Consider the following 26,598-nt stretch of genomic DNA (forward strand, 5'->3'; position numbering starts at 1 on the left):
TGTTAATTTCTGCTTTATAACAAAGTGAATCAGTTATACATATATCCCCATATCCCCTCCCTCTTGAGTCTCCCTCCCACCCTCCCTATCCCACCCCTCTATCCCACCCCACAGAGCACCAAGCTGATCTCCCTGTGCTATGCGGCTGCTTCCCACTAGCTATCTATTTTACATTTGGTAGTGTATATATGTCCATGCCACTCTCTCACTTCGTCCCAGCTTACCCTTCCCCCTCCCCGTATCCTCAAGTCCATTCTCTAGTAGGTCTGCGTCTTTATTCCCCTCTTGCCCCTAGGTTCTTCATGACCATTTTTGTTTATTTTTAGATTCCATATATATGTGTGCAATATATATATTATATATATGTGTTAGCATACAGTATTTGTTTTTCTCTTTCTGACTTACTTCACTCTGTAAGACAGACTCTAGGTCCATCCACCTCACTACAAATAACTCAATTTCGTTTCTTTTTATGGCTGAGTAATATTCCATTGTATATATGTGCCACATCTTCTTTATCCATTCATCTGTTGGTGACAGTTATTTTGTGGGGATGTTAGGCTTGACGGTACCTGGTAATCTCTCAATAAATGTTAATTATCATAACGTGATAATATATAATTATTGTTACAATACAATCTTTCACTTTTTTTCCGGCAGCTTGGCATGGGGGTGGAATGAGGTGTGTGCCCGTGTGTCCTTACCATCTTTGAACATCAGTATTTTGGATGCTGAAATCTGACCCTGCAGCCATAACCTTCTGACTGTTCTCCCCGCACTCTTACTTTCCCACCCCCTCGTCCCCATAATCTCTATTTAGCTTCTAAAGTGGCACCATGTAGGAAATTCAACCACCCTGAGGCAGCCGTGGGAGGAAGCACCTCTAGCCAACAGCATCCGCTGCCAGCCCTGAGGGAAGACGTCTCTAAATGATTCCAGCCAAGTGGTTGCTTTATGCAGCCATTAAGTTTTGGGGTGGTTTGTTATGTAGCGATAATAATTAGAACAATGACACAAATATTGAAGTTATCAAACATATCAAACACAGATTAATCAGTTTAAAAGTAGATGACAAAAGGGAGAAGTTCAGCGAAAAACTACTTATGAAAAAAATCAAATAGAAATTCTAGAACTGGGACCTCCCTGGTGGCGCAGTGGTTAAAAATCTGCCTGCCAATGCAGGGAACACGGGTTCGAGCCCTGGTCCAGGAAGATCCCACATGCTGTGGAGCAACTAAGCCCGTGCACAACAACTACTGAGCCTGCGCTCTAGAGCCCGCATTCTGCAACTACTGAGCCCACACGCTGCAATTACTGAGGCCCACTCGCCTTGAGCCCGCACTCTGCAACAAGAGAAGCCACCGCAATCAGAAGCCCACGCACCACAATGAAGAGTAGCCCCCGCTCACAGCAACTAGAGAAAGCCCACACGCAGCAACGAAGACCCAACACAGCCAAAAATAAATAAAATAAAATAAATTTATATAAAAATAGAAATTCTAGAACTAAAGAATACAATAATTAAAATCTATACATTAAAAGGAATTAGCAGCAATAAGACACAGTAAAGGCTAGGATTAGTGAGCTGGAAAACAGATCAGTAGAAAATACCCAGACTGAAGCATGGAGATCAAAAATGATGGAAAGTGTGCTCACTTCGGCAGCACATATACTAAAATTGGAATGGTACAGAGAAGATTAGCATGGCCCCTGTGCGAGGATGACACGCAAATTCGTGAAGTGTTCCATATTTTAAAAAAAAATGATGGAAAGTGAAGAAGAGAGTGTGGGATGCACATGGAAAGAGTGAAAGGTCTAATATACATGAAATTGGAGTCGTAGAAAGAGAGGAGAGAGAAAAGCAGATTTGCAAAGGAAAGCCCAGAGAAACAAAAAAGAGGCTCATCATCTGACTTCTGCATTCAGGTTCAGTGAGATGTGAAAATAGGGGCATTCTCCGGACCTTGTGCATGACATCCAAGGTTTAGAAACAACAGGGAACTAAAGAGCAGGGAAAGTTTATGAGGTGAGACAAGAGGATGATGAAATCTGAGGTACCCAGAAGAGAAGACTGAGATAACTAAATTGTAGACCACTGAAGGCCATGTCTAATTCTTTTCTTTTCTTAATGGCACTTGGTACATGACTGGCACAGAAAAGACTCTCAGTATAACATTTGCTGAGTGAGGAGCATCTGTTCCACAGAGAGAAGGCTGTTGCTCGTGCTGTTTAGGCTGGCTATTGAAGAGCTGCCTGGGGCAGCTAGACACCCTCCAGATGCTACCTTCAGATCTTTTCATTACCTTCAGTCTTCATGTGTATTCTTGGCCAGAGATAAGACTTGAGAGGGGGATGAGGAGTACTAGGATTTAGGACAGCAGGTTGACCAGCTTCCTTCATTCCTGCTCCCTCCCTCCCTCACTCCCTTCCTTCCTCCCTCCCTCCCTCCTTCCCTCCCTCCCTTCCTCCCTTCCTCCCTCCCTCCCTCCCTTCCTTCCTCCCTCCCTCCCTCCCTCCCTTCCTCCCTCCCTCCCTCCCTCCCTCCCTTCCTCCCTTCCTCCCTCCCTCCCTTCTTTCCTTCCTTCCTCCCTCCCTCCCTCCTTTCCTTCCTCCCTCCCTCCCTCCCTTACTTCCTCCCTCCCTCCCTCCCTCTGTCCCTTCCTCCCTCCCTCCCTCTCTCCCTCCCTCCCTCTCTCCCTTCCTTCCTCCCTCCCTCCCTCCCTCCCTTCCTTCCTTCCTTCCTTCCTCCCTCCCTTCCTTTCCTCATTAAATATTCCTTGGGCAGCCCCTAGTTTCTGGTCATCGGGCTGAGTACCATGCCCACAAAGATGAATAAAAAAAAAAAAGTCCCTGCCCTAGTGAGGGGAACAAACAGTAAGTAAATAGTTACAATTTAACCTTTGAGCACTAAACCAAAGCACCACAGGGGCCCAGAGGAAGGATCAACTGGCTGACGGTCATGAGAATAGAGAAAGTTTCATGCAAAAGGTGACGTTGGAGCTGTACATTCAAGGATAAGGGACAGATATGAGGCAGAGGGGGGAAAGGCCACCCAGAGCAGCGGGCACAGTCTCAGAGGTGTGAAGGGCATGTGTGGCCAATGAGGTAATAGGTGGTATTTTGTCTTTTTGGTTTTTTTGTTTCTTGGCCACACCACGCAGCTTGTGGGATCTTAGTTCCCCGACCAGGAATCGAACACGAGCCCTCAGCAGTGAGAGCGCAGAGTCCTAACCACTGGACCGCCAGGGAATTCCCAACAGGTGGTATTTTGGTGTGACTGGAGCATAGCCCGTAGAGGCCAGGGGACAGAGATTTCAGGAGAAAAGCTTGCAAAGAGAGGTTGATGCCAGTAGACGTTTTGCACTTAGTCTGTTGGCATTGAGAAATGATGTATGGCTCCAGTGAGTGTCATGACTGTGACTGTGTTTTAGAAAATCATCCTGTCAAGAGAGGACTGTGAAGGGGGGTTGGGAGCCAGCAGAGGTGGGGGTCGGGTAGGAAGAGCAGACTGGGCTTTGGCCGCATCAGCTGGCTGACACAAATTCGACTGTTGTTCAGCTGAAACATGTTTCTCCATCACCTGAACGACCAATTTTTGCAGTCATTTGGGCCAGTCGTGCAGTTGATCCAAAGCAATTGTTCAGTCATCTCAGAACTCAGAATGACTACTGATCTTATGTTCTGAGCAGCCAAACAAGTTTGGAACAACAAGCCTCTAGCAAGCCAGGAAGGGCTCACGTTAAAAGAACAGCAAGCTTCCATATTACATCCTTCGTGTATTGGCTAGAGCAGGACATTTAAGGGGTATTTCAGATTTCAGAAAAAATGTGTGTGTGCTGGAAATCCAGCCCCAAAGCATTACTTTTAAGCCAAGTGAGCATGGAGGGAAAGGTTCAGGTGAAGGTCACACAGCTGTGAGTGGATTAGTGCTCAATGGGGTTTTGCTGCAGAGAAATTCTCCAGTTTGCCTTCTGTACACAAAAGTGGTATAAAAAATCCTTATCAATATGGCTTTCCAGAAGCTGTGCATACAGCTTCCTCTGCTCTCATCTGGCTTCTAGCTAGAAACCGGTTTGTGGGAATTGCAAAACCTACTCCCTTCACTGCTGGGAGCCCCTCAAGGGCACTGGCTGAGACTGGGCTAGCCGTGCTTATTATTTTTTCATCTGAACATTGTTGTATCCAGATTTGATGCCTGGAACTGCTGCGACTATTTTGCTAACACCAAGAGGGTGAAGCCAACACGTGAAGGAGAACAGATCAAAGGGAACAGTAAGAAGCAGACCTGGAGCCTTGACATATTATACCTGTAGCCTGATCGTCCGCTGGATTTCTTGTTATGCAAAAAAAAAAATTTCCTAATTCCCCCATTGTTTGTTTAAGTCACTTTGAGGGTGACTCTCTTACTTAACAGATAAAAGCATCCTGAGTTATACTTTCCAAATACACATGGACGCAACACACATATGCACACCCCCCAAAATATCTCTTTTCTAACCAACCTAACTTGCTGTCTGAAATGCTTCTCCTTATGAGCCATTCTTTATATTGGGGAATTTTCCTTCTACTGTAACACACATATCTCTTGGAGATCCTCTCTAAGACTTTTTATTTTTCTAAAAATTGGCTCAAATTTTGTTCTGTATTTTACTGAGTCCTTATTAAGTGCTAGACACTCTAGGCTGTGAGGATTTTAGATGGAGGTGGTCTTTAAATGCTCTATTTTTTTTTTTTTAATTTGGCCATGCCATGCACACCATGCGGGATCTTAGTTCCATGACCAGGGATTGAACCTGCACCCCCTGCAGTGGAAGCACAGAGTCTTAACCACTGGACTGCCAGGGAGGTCCCTAAAGAATCAATTTTTTAAGAAATGAAGAATTATCTCAGATGCCATCTCCATGGACTCCCCTCATTTTTACCACAAGGCTGATCAGCTCTCCCAGGCTGAGAGCGAGAAGTATAGAAGTGCTCGGTGGACGGGGAGAAGAAGATGGATTTGGTCCTGAGACTCTGATTCATTGCTACTTCAAGGACCATTTTACTTCGCCTGCAGGAAAGAGAAAGTGATCCATTGTAACTGTGATGAAAATGCACTCCCTTTCTGCCTTTCCTCCTTTCTCTTCTTTCCTTTAGAAAAAGGAAAGTTGGAAAGAGATGAGCTCAGCCTATGGAGTGTGAAACCAGAGCTCAACAGGAGAAAAACCACTTGAAATGTCAAATCAAAATAGAATTCATTTGAAGATCCGGGTCAACATAGAGACCAGCACATGAATTGATCCCATGGACCCCTAAAATCTTCCCCAGAAATGATTTCTGGTTGGGAGATGGTACCAAAGGGGGTGAGAATGAGCTGGACTTCAGGACAGCTCCTAGATGCCAATCAGGTCCAATTGAGTAACTGGTCAGACTGCCTTCAAGGATTATGACACGATTCAGCCCATAGTATAATTTATTCCCTTTGACACGTTTGCACGTTTGTTTTACTTGAACTCCCAAAAACGCAAGGCAGGTGAAGTGGCTATTATTATTCGTTGGCCAGAAGGTTGTTTCGGTTTGTTCTGTAAGATGGCTCTAGAAGCACTTAGTTATTTTTAACTTAATTTGAAACAATTTTGTTAGATGGTATGTGATAGCTGTCATATCAGCATGCATTTTAAAAAAGACATCAAAATTGGTGAAATCTGTGTAGCCTTTTTAATATTGAAGATGAAAGAAAAAAACAACATTTTCAGCATATTATGGTTTATTACTTCAAGAAAGGTAAAAACGCAACTGAAACGCACAAAAAGATTTGTGCAGTGTATGGAGAAAGTGCTGTGACTGACTGAATGTGTCAAAGTGGTTTGCTAAATTTTGTGCTGGAGATTTCTCGCTGGACGATGCTCCACGGTCGGGTAGACCAGTTGAACTTGATAGAGGTCAAATTGAGACATTAATTGAGAACAATCAATGTTATACCATGCGGGAGATAGCTGACCTACTCAAAATACCCAAATCGAGCGTGAAAAATCATTTGCACCAGCTTGGTTATGTCATTCGCTTCGATGTTTGGGTTCCACATAAGTTAAGCAAAGAAAACCTTCTTGACCATATTTCCTCATGCAATTCTCTACTTAAACGTAATGAAAACGTTCCGTTTTTAAAACAAATGGTGACACGCGATGAAAACTGGATACTGTACAATAATGTGGAACGGAAGAGATCATGGGGCAAGTGAAATGAACCACCACCAATCACATCAAAGGCCAGTCTTCATCCAAAGAAGGTGATGTTGTGTATATGGTGGGATTGGAAGGGAGTCCTCAATATGAGCTCCTTCCAGAAAACCAAACGATTAATTCCAACAAGTACTGCTCCCAGTCAGACCAACTGAAAGCAGCACTTGATGAAAAGCATCCAGAATTAGTCAACAGAAAACACTTAACCTTCCACCAGGATAACGCAAGACCGCACGTTTCTTTGATGACCAGGCAAACACTGTTAGAGCTTGGCTGGGAAGTCTTCATTCATCCGCTGTATTCACCAGACATTGCACCTTCGGATTTCCATTTGTTTCAGTCTTTACAAAATTCTCTTAGTGGAAAAAATGTCAATTCCCTGGAAGACTGTAAAAGGCATCTGGAACAGTTCTTTGCTCAAAAAGATAAAAAGTTTTGGGAAGATGGGATTATGAAGTTGTCTGAAAAATGGCAGAAGGTAGTGGAACAAAAGGGTGAATATGTTGTTCAATAAAGTTCTTGGTGAAAATGAAAAATGTGTCTTTTATTTTTACTAAAAAACCTAAGGCACTTTTTGGCCAACCCAAATATTTTAATCTTGTGAATATAGAAGGTAAGCTACAGAAAGATTAAGTGTCTGATCCAAAATTTGAGACAGTTATTGCAGGGACAAGACCAGCTCTCTGATCTCAAAACATGAAATTTGCTCTGCTTCCACTCTGTTGTATCTCCTTGCCATGGAATTTGATGTAAGGCACTACACCTGTAAAAACGCATAAACGTGGCCCCATTGGTTCTATTCCCCCTCCCACCACTCACCCCATTCTGTGTAGCCTCAGCAGGAAGTTGGGGCCAAAATTCAAGGGGCTGTTAAGAGCTACACACACAAGTTGGGCTGTGGATGCTTACGATTGACAGAGGACACAGGTGAATTCATCAGTCATGTACTCAACAAGCCTGTATCAAGTTCTTTTCACCTGCCTCCCTCCCTTATCTGCTTGGCACATTTGGGAGTACAAGAGAAGCACAGAGAACAGCCTCCCTGGTACTGAAGCAGCTCACACCCCTCTTGGAAGGCATGACCACGACTTAGGAGACAATCAAAAGTGGTAGGAGACAACAGACAACTGAGTCTTAGATTTGGTTAAAACACAAAGAACAGTGCTAAATAACTCTTGGTTAAATGAATGAATTATTAGACTGGATACTCACGTTAGTTGATTTGGAGAGTATGTATATCAGTCAAGGTTAAAGGAGAGAATCACTAGAATAGACACACATACCACACACGCACACACACGCACACACAACCACAGAGAACAATAGGAATTCACAAGGAAAAGATGACTGATGGATTCATGGGGAATGTGGGGCTTACACAAGGTCTTGAAGGATGGTGAGAATCTGGTCAGGGGAGAAGTGGCAGGACATTTCAGGTAGAAGGAATGACAGCAGTCACATTGTCTGTGACTGCAGGAGTGCCAAAAAAAGCCTACTACATTTTCACATTCAAATCCCAGACACACAGACACACACACACACGCGCACTCCAGATGTCACTTATTATTTACGAGTCTATAAAATGGGATCATAACAGTCATTACATTGAATTGTAGTGAGGATTATAATATATTATGTATGAAAATAGCCTAGCATAGTGTTCAATATATAGGAGGCTCTCAAAACCTGAAAAGAAGCATGTCTTACTACTGCCCGATTCGCAATTTTTAACCATGGGACTAATGCTGGCATGGATTTGGTAAAAGAGAAGAAACAAATGCAGGTATTTCTTAATCATTGATCAAGGCAAAGAAAAGTGCATGAAAATGCATGAATAGACTTGATTTTTGACAACTGGATGTACTATAGTTCATAAGCCCTTTTCTGGGATAAGAAGGGAATTTTTTTTTTCTTTTGAAAGACTGGTGACTGCAGTGTACATTTTACAGAACCAAATTGGGTGGGCTGGAGGGGCTCATGGCTGGGGCACTTGAAATGTAAGAAGATAGAGATGAAAAGAGTATATTTACTGCTCTGTGTGCCAGGAAGGAATTCATGTTTGTCCCCTGGGGCATCCGTAGAGATCTGGCTCCTAAGGGGTGTCTTCCTCTAATGAAAGGGAGCTGCTGTGCTATTTACGGGGGTTCTGATGAACTTCAGGAGTCCTTTTACTGAGTGATATGCAAGTTTGGGCCAGATCTGAACTGTTCAGGACAGCCAAAAGGAGGCTTAATATTGCCACCAGCAGCTCCCTTCTCTGCCTTTACATATTCATCACTCTTCTCTCTTAAAAATAATATTTTTAAATATCTGTTCAAGATTTATTTAAGTGGACTAAATTGGTCTACCACTTCTGGGTCAGGACCTGTATTCTGGTAGACCCAGGACATTAAATGACTCATTCCTTCCAGGGGTACCAATAACCACAGAAATCTCCCTAAGCCCCCTATAGAAACAAGATTATGTCATATTATGGCTTTTTAAAAATAATTTAAAGGCTATGATATTAACAGTGCACAACAAATTTCAAAGGATTTTATTGTGAAGCACAGATAAGAAAGGTTTTCTGGGACTTCCCTGGTGGCACAGTGGTTAAGAATCTACCTGACAATGCAAGGGACATGGGTTCGATCCCTGGTCCAGGAAGATCTCACATGTCACGGAGCAACTAAGCCCATGTGTCACAACTATTGAAGCCCATGTGCCTCGAGCCCGTGCTCAGGCACAAGAGGAGCCACCGCAATGAGAAGCCCACGCACTGCAATGAAGAGTAGCCCCCAGTCACTGCAACTAGAGAAACCCTGTGCTCAGCAACGAAGTACCACCAGGTATTTTCTTACTAGATTCCAGGTTTTTTCCATCCCTAGGCCTTGTGTTTTAGCTCATTTTTGAGAGACTGCAAGTTAGTTGCCTCTGAGTTAAACGTGGGAAGGGATATTCAGCCCACCTCCTATCCGGTTTTGATTTCATTTCTAGACCTTCTGTGATCCCCATTATTGGGTTCAATGGCCTCCTTTCTGTTCCTACAGCATTCTGTAGATGCCCAAGACTTGGAGATGACCACACTCTTAGAAGGCTGGCTCCCCACTGAAATGAAGTTTCCTGCAGGGCAAGAGGAGTGCCGTAGTATCCCCAGTGCCCGGTACAGTGCCTAGCACATAGTTGATGCTCAATAAATAATGTGCAGCAAACAAGCAAATGAATGAATGAATGTTATTCACCTTTGGAAATGACAGAGTCATATTCTAGAAGCCAGGGTAGCTAATAAGGCTCTCTATGTAACAAGATTTTGTGTCAGTGGAGAGTAGAGAAATTCTCCAGTGGCCCCTCAAAGTTAATTTTTCCTTAAACAAAGAATTTGGGACCAGCAATTGGGATATGTAACAAACATTTTGTACGAATCCACCTCAGATTTACTGATAGTTTGAAAACAACAGGTGTATTTTGGTCAATGATCAAGTCCCACCCCCAAAAAGAATTGACAATTTTTTTCTTTGTAACCTCTGCCATTTTTCTCCTTTTATCCTGTTCCAACCATCAAGAAGCATTTATCCACAAGTGGCAAGTGTCTTGAATTATAGCTTCCTGTGTCTTCCCAAGCTGTTCATTTCCTTCTGTCTCGTGTGGAGTAATCAACATGGGCTAGATGGCTCCCTCACGTAAATTTCCATGAGGACAAGCGTCCAGCCACTATTAATGCTTCTTCACCAGTGAGAGATACAACGTTCAGGGTTTCCTCCAGGTCAAATGATTGTTCTGCAGGGCCTTATGAACTTGTGCAAAGCACTATTTTTTCTCACGATATAGGCATAACAAACTTTTCTTTTTTGAGTGGTGAAGCCTCTGTGTTTTATCAGCTACATTCTTGCATACAAATCCCTTGTAAATTATTTTTCAAATTCCAAGGTTCAGCAATTTAATTGAATCGGTTCCTAATTTTTAATTAAATCTGCATTTCTCCCGGTAACCTTTGGAAAGATAGAAGCCACATTACCATATTGGAGAGAAAGGATCACAGAGCAAGACAGACATAAAAGAGAAGCACAAAATCACAAGGCAGGTTTTCCTATAAATTTATTTTCATACCAAAAAAAAAAATAACATTCTAAGGCAATGTTTTTATTGTATAGTATAAAATAACTTCCACTAAATTAAAAATGGAATTTTTTTTTGCTATAAGCCACTGATAACTTTTCCATGAAAAAAATTTACAATTTGCAGCACCTGTAGAAAAAAACACCTGTTCGATAATTATATAAATACTGTTGACAGATCCCAGTAGCCCATTATGTATCCTTTTTGGCAATGTCAGCTTTCTAAAGTCAATTAGCTTCTAAATTTGAAAGGTACCTGGTGGCCAACATTCTGCTTATTATTCAAGGCATCCATTTAAATTTTTTGGAAATAGACTTGAGAAGTCTGAAAAATCTATTAAGTTAAAAAGAATGAAGAAGTATCATACAGTTGATATTAGCAAACAACATTTTTCCCCTTAGCTGCAAGTTTTCCCCAGGGGATTTACAAAGTGCACCAGTTAAATACGTCTGTACATTTAAAACATTAAATATGTCAACAGCAAGACATTTTTAAATATTTTGAATCAAATACTATAGCACAAATATAATTTACAATACCTTGCACAGAAAACATTACATCTGAAATATAACTTTAGATATTATATAAAAATACATATATTTTTTTCTCCTCATTAGAAAAAAGTATTTATTTGCAGGTTCCAGCATGATGTAACAATTCAAAAGAATTTAACCCTTCAGATGGTCATCAGTTTGCAATTAGATGACCCCCTTTCCACTTCAGCTGCATCGTGGCACCTAACCACGGATTAGAGACAGAGAATTAACCCCTCCCATAGCCCAAAGGCAGTTTTTCAAAAAGGCAACCATAATTGCTCCAATCTGCTTTAATTCTAGGAATTCATTACAAAATTTAAAAACCACTGTGTAAGAAAACCCTTAGATCGTAACACACCTTGAGTCCAACATCTCCCATTGGCTGTAAATACATTCGCTCCCTACAGAGTCAAAGGCATGGGTCTTCTCGTACCCTGTGGGTCATAGCTCTTAGTAGTCTCACACACCTACATATATCTTTCTTGGCTTGTTTTTAAAGTTTTCTATACATCCTAGGAAACACGTGAAAACGCTTCATCAAATGGGGCTCAATCTATATCTCGAACTTTAAAAGCCCCAAAGTACGTTGCATCTTGATCTGGATCCAGTAGTGAAGGGTTGGATACCTCAATGCTTATTTCCTCACCAGACCGTAGCTTAAAAAATCCCCCAACGTTTATGGAGTAAAAATGGAATTCAGAATTCCCCGACCAGTATTTGGTGCTTCCTCCTTTCATGAGGGTATGAGAACTCGGGATTTTGATGCTGGTCTTGGTGACGTACACCATTAGCTGAAGATAATTCGCAGTGAGGTTTCCCGAAGTTTCATGATGTCGAAAGCAAATGTTGGCATACAGGTAATAAAAGCCATCTTGGTTAACTATTAGTTTTCCATTGCTGAAAGTCATGTTGGAGATCTTGGCCCAACCTCGGTCATGGTACCAGCAGGACAGACTCACTTTATGGGAACCTGAGGAAAAGAGAGGCACGTGATTTAAAACCCACCCCTTCAAGGAGAAGGACATCCTCACAATTCTATGAGGTTGGAGAAAAACCTACTGTAACAGTCATTGTTCCAATGGGAGAATAATTTCTCAGAATTTATTTTCTAAAAGGGGAGTACCAGTACATTAAGAAGTACTTGTGCTCTCTGCTAGGCACCTGAGAGGGGACAAATACAAAATCTCACTTTTCCTGCCCTCAACGAGCCTATAGTACACAAGGGATAAGTATGATATACGTTCAGACGGGAAGCAAGGCTCGGGCCCTGATAAGAAAGGTGTGGATATTGCAATGGGAATTCAAAGGAAAGAGATTACTTCCTCCCAGAGGGCTCAAGAACGATTTTGCTGTGCTACTGAGCCTGATAACTTAAAGGAGGAATTCAGCCAACAGAAACATAAAGGTCATTCAAGGTTGAAGGAAGAGAATCAGCCAGCGGCAGTTGAAACAAGAAAGCAAGAAACAAGTACAGGAAGAGAATATCCACACTCCACGTGACCCCACTTTCTCTTTTAATTCATGGAGAGAGGTATATAGAAGGAGCTGAAAATCTGGGTCACAGCAACTTGGACCAAAAAGTCAAACTCTTAAACTCTATATTCTCATCACCATTGATTTTCCCCTCCTCCAATAGCCCAAATGCCTCCCAAGGTCACACGACTGAAAAGCTACCCCCAGAGAAGTTCACAAAGAACGTATCCTTGGCATTGTACTCCCCAGCTTCACAACTTCATTCAATCCTTTGTGCCCAAAGGATGGTAAAACCTCTTCTAATTATTAGACCAGAACTCTCCTTTAGCTCCTTCTCACACCTGAAATGTGACAACCGATCTTCATGTCACTGTTTCTGGAGCAGCAGAAGTTTCTAGAAAATCTTCTAAGTCAGCAAAGTGTCCAACGCTTTGAATATTTCAGGTCTTTAGTGTACTTTACTAGGTCTTTACAGATTGGGACTACCTCCATGATAAACCTCAGTAATCAAATATTTATATTTATACGGATACCTATTAGCCAACTGGAAAAGATGTCAGCTAGTGGGAAAAAAGCTGTTATACTGTGCAAAGTCCAGAGTTTTCCTCCAGAGGATTTTGTAAACACTTATGCTAAGTTAAGCTTGTCATCTGCTAGGATTTCAACAAGGCAAAACAGAGCTGAGGAGTCTCAGAATGGGGTGGGGAGTAGTTTCTGCAGCCAGGGAGAAGTTCTTTGCCGCCTGTCACCCAAGAGAAATCCCCCACGGATTTTAGACTTAAACTGGATTCCACGGATCCATCAGAGCTGACAACACTTTGGCTAGAGTGGGTCCTTGGGAGATCTTTGTAGAACCAGAAACCCACACTGGCTAACTTTCAAGACTGGCCTGAATCCTGGGGAAACTTGAACACCTGCATCTTACTCTGGAGAGCCACAAATAGGATAATGTTCTATTGTCCCTGGAGGGCTACTGGGCAGCTGGGCTATGGTCTGGGGACCTCAATACCAGGCTGTTCCAGAACCAACTAGATGGTAGGGTAAGTGGAAGAAAAAAAAATGCAGCGCGGTCCAAGCTATGGTGGGGCAACCCCCCATCCTTAGACATGCCTGCAAAGGCAAAGAAGCCAATGGTTTCAATCCCCGTGCTCAGGGACAGGACAGATTTCCTGAACTGCATATCGTATCCACAAGAGGGCGCCCCAGCGCGCCTGAGAAGCCATCACAGGCACTGCTGCCTCCAGAACCCAGCACAGCGCCCTGCCCTTTTTCATCTGAGGTCCTACCTCAGATCGTCCTAAATTAAAGCATCCCAAATGTAAATATCATTCCATGGTCCCAAGTGAGTCAAAATGAGACTGTAAGACTCTATGCATCACATCCTCATGAACACTAGCAAAGTAACGTCTCCAGGCTGGTAAACAGCCACCTAGTCCATTGACAGAGCTACAAAAAACTCAAGGTGTTTCCTATCTCAAACCATCCCATGGTTACCTCCTTCTTCCCCTACTCTTGTATTCAATCCTTCATGCAATCAATTATCGGTCTTATAGTTTATCTCCTATGACGGCCCTTAACAGATAGCAGCAGAATGACTAAGGTGACGTCTACCCTCTCGACAGGTTGGATCAGCTAGCGTTAGACCAAGGGCTCAGAGATACAGTCCAGGAAAGGCAGGGAAGGATATGAAAGAGAGAGGAGAACACAGAAACCCTGACCGCATACCACTCCTGTTGTTAGCTCAAGTCAAGTGGAAGGAGTGTCCTTATATCCTTCTAAACATGCCTATATTTATCCATTCGCTGATCAATTTCGTCATTTAGTAGATATCTGAATGGTGCTTTCTACGGGCATTCACTCTATCCACAGTTAAGAAATGCATCAAGCAGTATACCCTCAAGGCACTTTGTAGGGGAGAAAAGAAGAAATGGGCACACCAAATGAAAAATGTAACATTTCCATTTCTGCAGGTCACACAGCCCATGGCTGAAGTTCAGTTAAAGCACCTGCCAAGTGGAAGCTGCAGAAATTAGTGGCGACCACGTGAACTCAGCCCAGTGACAGAGGGCAGCGAGGGCTTGGGTCAAATGTGGGCGGGCTGAGAAAAGGGAGAGGATTGTGATCGAGGGAAACTGTTCGAGCAAAGAACGGAATGCACACAGCACGCAGAGGAAAAGGGAGAAGAGCCGTCCGTGTGACCCGGAGAGCTCATGAATAGCGATAGTGGGAGAAAAGATGAGAACAGCCCCCCTATCAGGTTGGAGGACCTCACACAGCAAGCCTGGGCTTCCATCACTAGATGACCTTCAGCCACCCCAGCCCCTAGGGTCATGCTATTAGACATTAGAGAAGAAGTCTCTCCAGATATTTAGCTGAGCTGCCCTTAAGAAAGCCATGAATCCTGACCTCACAAAATACTCCCCAATGCATTTTATTCGAGAAGCTTTGAAACACAGTCAGTATAAGGCAGATTCTGATTTCTTTCTTATGTGTAAATAAGTACAAATAAGTATGGAACAGAGGCCCCGAATGAACATGCAAAATTAAAGCCATCTTCCTCTGAAGTATCCAAACTGGGAGATAAATGGACTCAAGGAGTCATTGACCAAGCCAGAGGAGCAAATTCTATTTTCTTAAACAGAAGCATACACTCACTCATTTCACTCTGTCTCAAGCTCAATAACCATCATAAAATAACCAGGAGTTTTGCCTTCTTTTTGGCAATGATTTGATGCAAGGTGCCTGGAGGGAGAGCTATGTAACTAAAGCATGCTTGCTATTGCCAAATAGACTTTGGCACACGGTCTAATGCAGTATTTATCATATGCCATTTTAAATGAACTGAAAAGATAAATGCAGACTACCGCACACACAGCTGACAGATCAGTATTAATTTGATTGCCTTTGCTAACATGCAAAATAGTTTTCCACTCAGAAAATTAGTGTAGTTCCACCATAAGGCACACACATACACACACACACACAGAAAGAGAGAGAGAGAGAGGGGGGAGAATTTGTTTATGAAGCAAATATCTGGGACAGTATAGTTTAGGAAAATCTAAAAATCAAAGAGTTGGTTTCTCCTTTCTATGTCTGTAGTCAGGAAAAATTCCTTTGTGGCCCATACTATATTAGTAGCTTCAAAACTGCTTATTAAAACTTGGATTTTTTTTAACTCTAAGAAGAACTTGCCTTGAATCATTTTTGTAAAACAAGAAATAGAATATATAAAATGATTTAATTAAACTTTAAATAATGACAAATTACATTCACTAAGTTCTTACTATAGGCCCACTTCCATATAAGCATTTTAGTATATAACCTCATTAAATCTTTATAGCTGCCCCATGATGTACAAACTGTTACCATCCCCATGAAGAAGCTGACACACAAAGGATTCCAATAATTTGCACAAGGTCACCCAGCCAGGTAGTACGGTGGGACCTCAAACCCAGGCCGGCAGACTTGAGACGCCCTGCTGTTAAAACCACATTAATCTACTTCTTTCATGAAAAGAGGAACACAAGCGCTCTGAATTTATTCCCCTCTGACAAAGGCAACAGGCCACAAGATACTTATGTAATAACCTATAGTATAAAAAGCATGGACTTGCGAATCAGCTAGAGTGGAATTCAACTTCTAATCCTGCCACGTTGTAACCTCGATCAGATAACTTAACACTAGGTGGACCATGGTTTCCCTGTTTGCAAAATCTGAATGATAATCACTACCTTGCAGGGTTGTAGTAAGGTTTAGAGATAATGAATACAGAGCAAAATGCCTGATACAAAGTGTGTGTATAAATGGTGTAAGAATAATAACAATAATATTCCATTGTCACTCCATCATAATGTTCTTTGTGACCTTTCTGATGCTCACCTAACCCGATGTGAAGTAACCAGTGGGGATTATATGATGGAAATCACTGGTACATTAGGTAGATGTAGACATAGAGCTCTGGGTTTCCTCATTTCCAAAAGATAATGAGGTCTCCAGTCTATTGAGCTAAATTCTTAGCCAGAAAAAAACGATAAGTCCCTGGAGAACGAGTACGTCTCATTTTCTAGAGGGCTATTGCCTCTTAAATATCACTCTGTTGAGCTCCTGCCTGGAACTCTGCAGGAGATGGCTGAGGATATGACTACCTGCAGGAATTCATGCACCTCACAGGCCAGCAATGGGGATGTGTCAACTTTTGCTTGGAAAAATAGAGATGAGTATAACACGGGATTATCCTTCCCAGTTATGCAACCTCAACTAGCAGTCTTTTAAAATAAACTCACTCTGATGATCTGAAAATGAATATAGTGATGATGTCCATTCCGGCACGATCGAGAATCACTGTTTCCATGATGTGGAAATAGATGATCTTTCTTCTGGTCTAGAAGTTAAGGGCTCTCAAAATTTTGCTAACAGGCTAAGAATAGGTCTGAGTATTCAGATGGGCTGATAAATGACTTTTTTAAAACATCTTTATTAGAGTATAATTGCTTTACAATGTTGTGTTAGCTTCTGCTGTATAACAAAGTGGATCAGCTATATGTATACATATATCCCCATATCCCCTCCCTCTTGCATCTCCCTCCCTCCCACCCCTCCTATCCCACCCCTCTAGGTGGACACAAAGCACCGAGCTGATCTCCCTGTGCTATGCGGCTGCTTCCCACTAGCCATCTATTTTACATTTGGTAGTGTATATATGCCCATGCCACTCTCTCACTTCGTCTCAGCTTACCCTTCCCCCTCCCTGTGTCCTCAAGTCCATTCTCTATGTCTGCGTGTTTATTCCTGTCCTGCCCCTAGGTTCATCGGAACTATTTTTTTTTTAATTCCATATATATAGTGTTAGCATACGGTATTTGTTTTTCTGTTTCTGACTTACTCTTGAAATATTTTTCAGGCTGGATATAAATGGAACTTACCTGATGGGATGTCAATGGCATTAATCGTGAGATGGGCAAAGGGCTGAGTCTCAGGCTTGTTCCTTCTGGCCAGATCTAACCATGAACCTTCCACCATGGCTGGAGATGAGAGAAGCCATGTTAGCTCAAAGAGGAGTCACCCTAGGGGTTTTCAAATATTTATACAGATCCATGCTTACCTTTTTCTGCTCTGATGTGTTGTGATTTAACAATATGTTGCATTTCCTGCAATAAAAAGAAAAAAGAATTTTATTTATACACTCTTTTGATAAAGCAGTTAAGAATTCAGGACTGTCGGACATACAATAAATTAATCCTCTTTCCTTCAAAATATGCCGGAAGTACACAGGCAGTAAAATTTCTTGATGTTCTAAGTAGCTATAAAGGGAAGTTCACCCCAAAGAATTATGTTGATGTGCTTAAAAAGTAGACTACACACATACCATCCAATAAAATACTTTGGACAATAAGAGGAAATAAAAGACAATGTAAATTATAAAACACGGAATCACTGAACATAATTAAACATTTGTAGCAGGTACACAAATGGAGATGAAGTTAACTAGGAACATAACAATTACCACAGAATATATGACCCTCTTAAATTTTTAGAGAGTCTCTTTTTATGTCTGTTTCATTAGTGAATTCCTGTTAAATGTTGAAGCTCAGCCCATAAGAAAGAGAAAGATGCTTGGTTTCCAGTGGTTAATCTTTTATTTTAAAAAGTCACAGTGTATTTAAAGTACCACATGGAAGTCTAAGAGCTTTTTAGATTACCAATCATTAGCTTAAAATATTGCCACAAATAGAGGTTTAGAAGTGCAAGCCAGTAAAAGAAAGAACTCTAGTACATAAAGAACGTAGGTAATTGCATACCTCAATTTGAGCCCTGACAATGAAGGGTCCAATAAGTAACTGCAGGCCCACCTGAATCAAGACCTTAGCTACCATTAAATAGTAAAGTGATGTGGAGGGAACTTCAGGCTTTGACTTCAGTTCAAACCCCTTCTCAGTCACCTGCAAATACTGAGGATATTAACAGCACCTTTATCATCGGTGGCTGTGAAGACTCAATGAGATGATGCATGTAGGCACTCAGCAGATGTATGGTAACTCCATACATCTAAATACTACTAGAAACACTCTGGAGAGATTCCTCATTTCTCTGTTATTGGGGTGACCATCCATGCTAACTACCCCACCCCCTCATGATGTTTGAGAGATAAGCCAGATAGCTTAAGTTCTTGGAATGTCTGGAGAGAAGGGCTTTGAGATAGCTGATAGTTAGATAGGTAGAGGCTATAACAAAACTTAACTGTTAACAGTTGGAAGGGTTCTAGTGGTAAAATTACATTGATTCTTCTCTCTGCCTTCAAGACCCCCAAGAGAGAAGAGAATCAATTCTATTTTTTTTTTTTTTTTTCCTTTTGCGGTACGCGGGCCTCTCACTGTTGTGGCCTCTCCTGTTGCGGAGCACAGGCTCCGGACGCGCAGGCTCAGCGGCCATGGCTCACGGGCCCAGCCGCTCCGCGGCATGTGGGATCCTCCCAGACCGGGGCACGAACCCGTGTCCCCTGCATCGGCAGGCGGACTCTGAACCACTGCGCCACCAGGGAAGCCCCGTTAACCACTGCGCCACCAGGGAAGCCCCTCAATTCTATTTTTAAAGACCCTTGGAGGATAGCACAGCTGTCTTCAGTTACCTATTCTAACATCCTAAAGAAGTCACAGCATGACTGACTTTTAGAAGGAAACTTTACAGTCTCATCCAAGGCTACTTCCTGCCCTTGCCTTTGACCCAGGGCACTGCCCTGCACAGCCCTGGGAGCATCTCTGCAGGAAATTCCAGGCAAATGATGGCTGGCTCTTTTAGGTTGTGCAGTGCAGTGGCCCTTACCAGGCTTTGTTCCTCTCCCCACTCCATCCAAGATTTATTTCTCTCCCCTGCTGACTGCCAATCTCCCAAGTCTTTTCTCATGATCTTTGGATTCCCAATGGTACCCTGATTTCTGGAATTTCCTAGTTTAGTCTTCCCTGCATTCACAACAGGGATTTATATATGCACAATGTACCTATTATACATTGTGTATACCTTTATACATTTATATATACACAGTGTATCTTTTACCTTTATAAATACATAATACATTACATATATAATATATATATAGTGTATCTTTATTGATTGTATATATCTTTTTACATTTATAATGGAGATATATACACACACAATGTTTACTAAACATTGTATATAGCTTTATACATTTATGATACAATATATCTTTAGACATTGTATATCTCTTTATATACTTATATATGTATATATAATGTAACTTTATCTGATTACTATCTCTTTAAAGATTGGAACAAATAGGAACCTGGGGCTTCCCTGGTGGTGCAGTGGTTGAGAGTCTGCCTGCCAATGCAGGGGACATGGGTTCGTGCCCCTGTCCGGGAAGATCCCACATGCCGCGGAGCGGCTGGGCCCATGGGCCATGGCCGCTGAGCCTGCGCGTCTGGAGCCTGTGCTCCGCGGCGGGAGAGGCCACAACAGTGAGAGGCCTGCGTACCGCAAAAAAAACAAAAATAGGTACCTGGATGACAGTATTTCAGAGATTTAAAGCTACCCCTCATTTTCCCTCTAGCCCCGATCTGCCTCATCCTCAGAAGGAAGAGGGGAGAGGGAAGAAGGAAGCAAAGCAAAGTATGACATATGCCTACAAATGCCTGCTTGGTGCTTTTCTATTGAGAAAAGCACACATTATTGAGAAAGACAAGGTAAGATCCATTTTGCTAGCTCCGTGGTTCTCAACCTTGAACATGCAGCACAATCTCCCAGAGGGCTTGTTGAAACACAGTGTTTCTGATCTGCTTGGTCTGGGGCGGGACCTGAGAATTTGCATTTCTAACAGACGAGCTGGTGTTGCTGACCTGGGGCCTCCATTTGAGAAGAGCAATCCCTCTCACATCCCAAAAGATTTCAGAGATGAGCAAATCTGAGATTTTCTTGAAGCTTGAGACCAGGCCAAAGGAGCAGCAGACAAAAGTCACTGATTAAGTGGGCAGGGAGAGTTTGTTCTCTCCTACCTGGGAATGAACTTCTCCTGCCCATTTAATCAGCAGGTGCTAGGTCAGAGCTGTCACGGAAACTTTTCAAGAAAATTCAATAACCAGTGCCATTCAGAAACACTTTCAATGTCTGCTTAAAAAAAAAAAAGTGTGTCATGACCCAAGATGAATTAAAACTTGAGCTAAAGGCCGATGAGGTAATGCTGCTTTCATGTTATATATTGTTGGGTATCCAAGAATTGCAATTCCTCTCATGAAACCTTATAGGGAAGTTTCCACATGAAAAACAAAGTACGTGATGTGTCTATAGCTCAGGCTACAAAAAATGTAGTCTCAGTATCTGTTCTTATATCCCTACCCCACCCCAATCTTTTGAACTCAAGATCATTGTTATTTATGTGCACAGATATCAACCAGGAACATAACATTCTTCGAAGACTACAGTTTTAGGGTACCCTGGCCCAACTCCAGCCAGTCTAACTCAATTAGTCTGATATTGACTTGGTAGCTTTTTACAAGAACCTCCCCAGGTGATTCTAATATGCAGCAGGCGTTGAGAAACATTATTACTAATTGACCATTTCCGTGAATGGTTGCTTGGCGACAGCTCTATTTAGTCCTAGATTTATTATATCCTCACGATTTATATATATTCCAAGTGTTGAAAATTAAATCATCCCTTACATGTGCAGCCAGCAAAAAGCCAACTATCTCCCCTTGTGTTACCCTGTTGGATTCACGTTAGAATCAGAGGCTGGGTAACTAGTACTAAGCTCACTTTTCAGACTGGAAAATGGAGGCCAAGGGAGAATAAGGATGCCCCTAATAGCTCTGGGGCTTGAGCCTACACCTTCCCAGTCCTCGTCTAGAGCTATCAGCCCACCCCCCTTCACAAGATGTGGTCAACGAGTCTACTCCTGGAAGCTGGCAGGAAAGTATCAGTGGCCTGGGATGGGGTTCAGGACATGCTACCCCCAAATATGGTGCTTTGGCAAGTGGAATACTTTAAGCTAAAGGATTCTGGGAAATGGCAGAGGCAGGAAGGACTACCTGGCTTTGTCCTTCTCCCCTGAAGCAGGTCACAGACCCTCACGGGAGAAGTGCCTTACCACTGGGAAGAAAGGAGCATCTTCATCTCTTAAGACGGGAGGACACCTAGAGGAATCTGAAGCAACAGGCCTTGCTCCGTTTTCCCCAGTTTACCATCCTGAGCTCAGACCCTGTCCTGTCCTGTCCTGTCTCATTTTTCTACACCTTTCCACCCTTCACCAAACTGGGTATAGAAACCACTCAGCTTAACTATTCCTGTGGGTCTTCATTTCCTAATGACGCATTTCCTGCGTCACATAAAACTCACATTAAATAAATTGGTATGCTTTTCTTTTATAATCTATCTCTTGTCAGTCTAATTTACAGGGTCCCGACTGGTGAACCTAAGTGGGGAGAGGGAAGGAATTTTTTTTCCCTCTCTATACCTGTCAGGAAATTCTTAGAGGGTGGTCCCCTCCCTGAAGTAGAAACTCTGAAAGGAGACCCACCTTGACCAGGGATCTGAGAGAAAGGAACCTCAACATCAGGAAATATGGTCTCAGAATTCTTGGGGAGGGGGCTTCAGAAAACAGCAGGCTCAGAACCTTCCAAGACTGGTTCAGAGCTTGGCTGGTGAAGCCTCCGAAGTAAGCCATGAGGGCCCTGGACATGGGGGCCTCACGTCTCCAAATGTGACTCCAACAAGGCCACTCCACAGAGCAGGGCCACTCGTTTGGTCATTTTTCTCAAAGCTCAGATACTTTGCTACGTACATACCAAGCACGGTTTTCTCTTGAATGGCCCCCTAATATTTTTAATTTTCAAAATTATAAGAAAGTCTTCTAAAGGAGTACCCAAACTTCACCCCAACAGACAATTCCATTTATTTCCTAAGCTTTGCATTTACGTTTATTTTCATCCACAGTAGTCCTCTTCTTTTGTCCCATTAATTAGAGTGTTTTAAAATTTGCAGAGTTCTTTAGTCCCAGATTGAATCATTCAGACATTGCTTCTGGTTTCTTTGAATGCAGAAAGTTCTGATTCATCTATTAATAATTTGGGGAAGACACTACAAAGAACATCCTAACTCCTTTCCTCTGAACAAATTATTCACATGAAAGAGATCTTTTAAAAAATGTTATACGTGTTTTATCTTATTTTATATCCAGCTGTAAATTAGAAAAAAAAAAGTTAACTCTCTGGATGCACGTTCAGTGCACTCTTATGTTGTCTACACTCTCAGAATGCCCACAGCTTTGCATAAAGAAGTATAGGCGGTTCTGATACACCTCCCAGCAAAGAGCCTCCAACAGAAGCCAGAAACAGTTTCCAGGGTGAGAAAGCTGGGCAGACAGCCCTCTGTGCGATATTCTCTCGGCTGAAAGCTACTAAAGAGAACCCAATGCCCTGCTCCCCAGGAAGATCAGCGATCTACCTTCTCAGAATAAAGCATGTTTAGCATCTGTCACATGCAAGGACAAAGAGAACCACCCCCTGATTCCCAAAACCTACTCATGACCATTAGGATCACCTGTAAGTTACTAAGAAAAATCCCATGAATGAAGGAACTTATTTATGGTCACACTGTAACAAGTAGGCTTTTCAGCGAATTTATGCATTTCTTAAATAAGCATAATTTGCGCCTAAATTATGAGAGCTTCATTTAACCCTTCAAAACAGGACAAAAAGGAAAACCGACCTACTGGTAGACAGCCAAAGAAATCGCTGCCAGTTCAAGGATAGAAGAAATCCTCTGACATACTGCCACCTAGTGGACATTGTCTCACATTGCCAAGCCTGGGCTCCCACAGCCAGACCTCGCAGATTTGAAACTGCCGTTTTGCCCCCAACTCCAAAGTCTAAAAACAAGAGAGATGCGGAAGTTTCACAACATTTGAAAATCTGCTCCTTGTGGTATCTTCCTATTTAGACTGCGCTGACTTTTCGTCCTTGCTGTCCGAGTACATCTGAACAGACAAGAAAACAACCGGTATGATTTTTCTTTCCTTTTTTTTTAAAAATTTTGACTTTTTATTTCACTCAGAAAAAATGTTGGGATTTCACAATTTCTCCTCCAAGAAAGAAAGTACACAAAAGATCAATATGATTGTGTAACTGTGGTCTCTAGGACTGCTTCTCTTTAACTTCTCCTGAATTCAACGTCCCAGAAGTACAATTCCCAGGAGTGTGACAGGGAGACTGCTGGGACAGGCTCCCTTGGACATCTTTAAAAAATATTTTGGGGGCTTCCCTGGTGGCGCAGTGGTTGAGAATCTGCCTGCTAATGCAGGGGACACGGGTTCGAGCCCTGGTCTGGGAAGATCCCACATGCCGCGGAGCAACTAGGCCCGTGAGCCACAACTACTGAGCCTACGCGTCTGGAGCCTGTGCTCTGCAACAAGAGAGGCCACGACAGTGAGAGGCCCGCGTACCGCGATGAAGAGTGGCCCCCGCTTGCCACAACTAGAGAAAGCCCTCGCACAGAAACGAAGACCCAACACAGCCAAAAATAAAAATAAATTAATTAAAAGAAGGTTCAACATTTAAAATATATATATATATATATATATATATATATATATATATATATATTCTGGGAACTTTTTTCAAAAGAGGGAGGAGGGAGACATCCCAGAACTGGCTCAGTCTTGATATATCAAAACCACTTAGGAGAGACTACTCCGTAAGAATAAATATAAACACCTATCAGTACTTTCAACTTCTTTTGAGTAATTATGGGAATTTTGCTCCAGGTTAATTTAAACATTTACAGCAGGGCTTCCCTGGTGGCGCAGTGGTTGAGAGTCCGCCTGCCGATGCAGGGGACACGGGTTCGTGCCCCGGTCCGGGAAGATCCCACATGCCGCGGAGCGGCTGGGCCCGTGAGCCATGGCCGCTGAGCCTGCGCATCCGGAGCCTGTGCTCCGCAACAGGAGAGGCCACAACAGTGAGAGGCCCGCGTACCGCCAAAAAAATAAAAAATAAACATTTACAGCAAACGCTTAAGCCAGCCTTTGCAAACTCAGCTGGATAACTGCCCCAAACAAGACTTTGACAGCATAGCAATTCAAGAGCGAATGTTATTAAATTGGCCTCAGTTTGTTTGACTGAAGTGATTTTTTTTTTTTTTTGGTCTTACAAAATCATATGTATAAATAGATTTAAATTTGCACTGAGGACACTCCCAGCTTTAAAGATTCCCTGCAAAAAGGTCAAGTTCCTGGAGTCTGGCCTTATCAGACTGAAAATCCCACCTGTTCATTGTGATGTGAATTGTGTGATCCGTGTGGGACCTGTCAATCAGCACAGGAGAAACAATTTGTCTAGCCAGATGCTTCCAGAAACCACTGGCACCAGCTCCTACCTGGGGTCTCAGGTGGCTGGCTCCCCCTGCAATCCCAGTAGCAGCTGCAGGGACATCTGGCTGGTTGAACAAGGATTTAACACCCCGTTTGCCAGATATAATACAGGGTTCATACACTGTTAACATATGTAATGCATTCATTTTAACATCTGAATGATACCCTTCCTGTAATTCTTCTCCAACCTAGTTACAAGAATAGTGTTTTCATCAGCTGAGTTAGCACATAAATGCCACATGTGGGTTGCTTCTGAAAACGAATAGGCAGTTTCCTAATCTTGCAGAGAAATCCTGCAGACTTCCACCTTGTAAATAGCTCAGAAATCCATCCTCTCCTCTCCAGCCAGAGGACCACTGCCTTCCTTCAAGCTTTCATCATTTCTCATTAGGATTCCAATAATAACCTCCTACCTCCTCTCCTGATCTCCTGATATCCTCCAACTGGTCCATTGCTGCTAGAGTGAGCATCAGAAAGTCCGCATGCGAGCAAGCCCCTTCTCTTCTTTTTTGAAAGGTTTTTAAAAATTCTTATTGAAATATAGTTGATTTACAATGTTGTGTTAGTTTCAGGCACACAGCAAAGTGATTCAATTATATAGATAGATAGATGATAGATAGATAGATTCTTTTTAAGATTCTTTTCCATTATAGGTTATTACAAGATATTGAATATAGTTCCCTCTGCTATACGGTAAGGCCTTGTTGGTTATCTATTTTATATATAGTAGTATGTATATTTTAATCCCAAACTCCTAATTTATCCCTCCCCCTACTTCCCCTTTGGTAACCGTAAGTTTGTTTTCCATGTCTGTGAGTCTATTTCTGTTTCGTAAATAAGTTCATTTGTAGTATGACAATACTACAAATACTACTTAGTATGACAATCTCTAGGTCCATCCATGTTCTGCAAATGGCATTATTTCATTCTTTTTTATGGCTGAGTAATATTCCACTGTGTATATATACCACATCTCCTTTATCCATTCCTCTGTCAGTGAAGTCCCTTCTCTTCTGAAAACCCTCCAGGGGCTGCCTGCAGACATCAGGAACAAGTCTACGTTCCTTACCTGGGCTTATAAGGCCCTGCACGACCAGGCTGGTTACCATTCCAGACTCTCCAGCTATTCCTCCCCTGCACCCCCAAACTCCATCACCCCTGAGGACACTCTGGACACTCAAGCCACACAGAACTACTTAGAGTTATTTCCGTCTGCAGGTCTCCTGCCCTCCCATCCATGCAGACTTGGCGTACAACTGCTCCCCTGGAGAAATGTCTTACTGTCTTATCGATAGCTCATCTTTAATTGTAAAGATTTTTTTTTTTCCCTTGGCATTCTTGGCTCACAGGGCACCGAAACAATAGCCACCAGGTGTTGTGGAGCAACTAAAGAGACAGGATTAGAACTAATGCCTTAGCTTCGCTTGCCTGCTCTCCGAAAGCTCACGTGGAACTTCCAATCCACGGGACATGCGGGAACACTTTGTATGCACCTGGATGGAGCTGGAGGCCCCCCCAGCTTGTCATGAAGAGTCAATGGTGACAGTTCGAAAACACCTCAAAGCAAAGAACTTTAAGAGCAGGAGACGTTAAGGTTCTGTCACCTAAATACATGTCATTCAGCTAGAGAGGAGCTTGTGCTTCTCAGCCCAGATCCCCTGGAGCAGAGCCCTACAGGGCACCGGGCACCAGCAGGGAGAGGGCAGGAGCATTGGGAAGGGGGAAGGGCAGCTCCCAGCCAATCCCCACAGGGGAGGGGGAGGGGAGGGGAGGGGGAGATAGGAGGGGCCCAGGGTCCAGCAAGTGTCGGGGCTGGGGAGACGGTAGATAAGGCATAAGCCCCCCTAATCCTGAAGGTGAGAGACTTGAATTTGTAACTTTACCCTCTCGTCCC

General features: G+C 42.8%; 1 protein-coding gene and 1 non-coding gene across 2 annotated transcripts in view; one reads left to right on the forward strand and one right to left on the reverse strand.

Annotated features, from left to right (window-relative positions):
• The first annotated feature begins 1,648 nt into the window (after positions 1–1,648).
• LOC132509051 (U6 spliceosomal RNA) lies at positions 1,649–1,755 on the forward strand. Its single transcript, XR_009536872.1, has one exon. It is a non-coding gene; the product is annotated as a U6 spliceosomal RNA (small nuclear RNA).
• Positions 1,756–11,400: 9,645 nt separating this feature from the next.
• TNFSF11 (TNF superfamily member 11) overlaps positions 11,401–26,598 on the reverse strand; it is a 34,042-nt gene continuing 18,844 nt past the window's right edge. The window contains exons 3-5 of the mRNA XM_060129332.1: positions 17,427–17,472; positions 17,248–17,346; positions 11,401–11,822 (exon numbers count right to left, since the gene is read on the reverse strand). Of these exons, the coding sequence (XP_059985315.1) occupies positions 11,401–11,822; positions 17,248–17,346; positions 17,427–17,472 (567 nt within the window). The remainder of the gene's footprint in view (positions 11,823–17,247; positions 17,347–17,426; positions 17,473–26,598) is intronic.

Source organism: Lagenorhynchus albirostris, chromosome 18, assembly GCF_949774975.1.
Source record: "Lagenorhynchus albirostris chromosome 18, mLagAlb1.1, whole genome shotgun sequence".
Taxonomy (NCBI): domain Eukaryota; kingdom Metazoa; phylum Chordata; class Mammalia; order Artiodactyla; family Delphinidae; genus Lagenorhynchus; species Lagenorhynchus albirostris.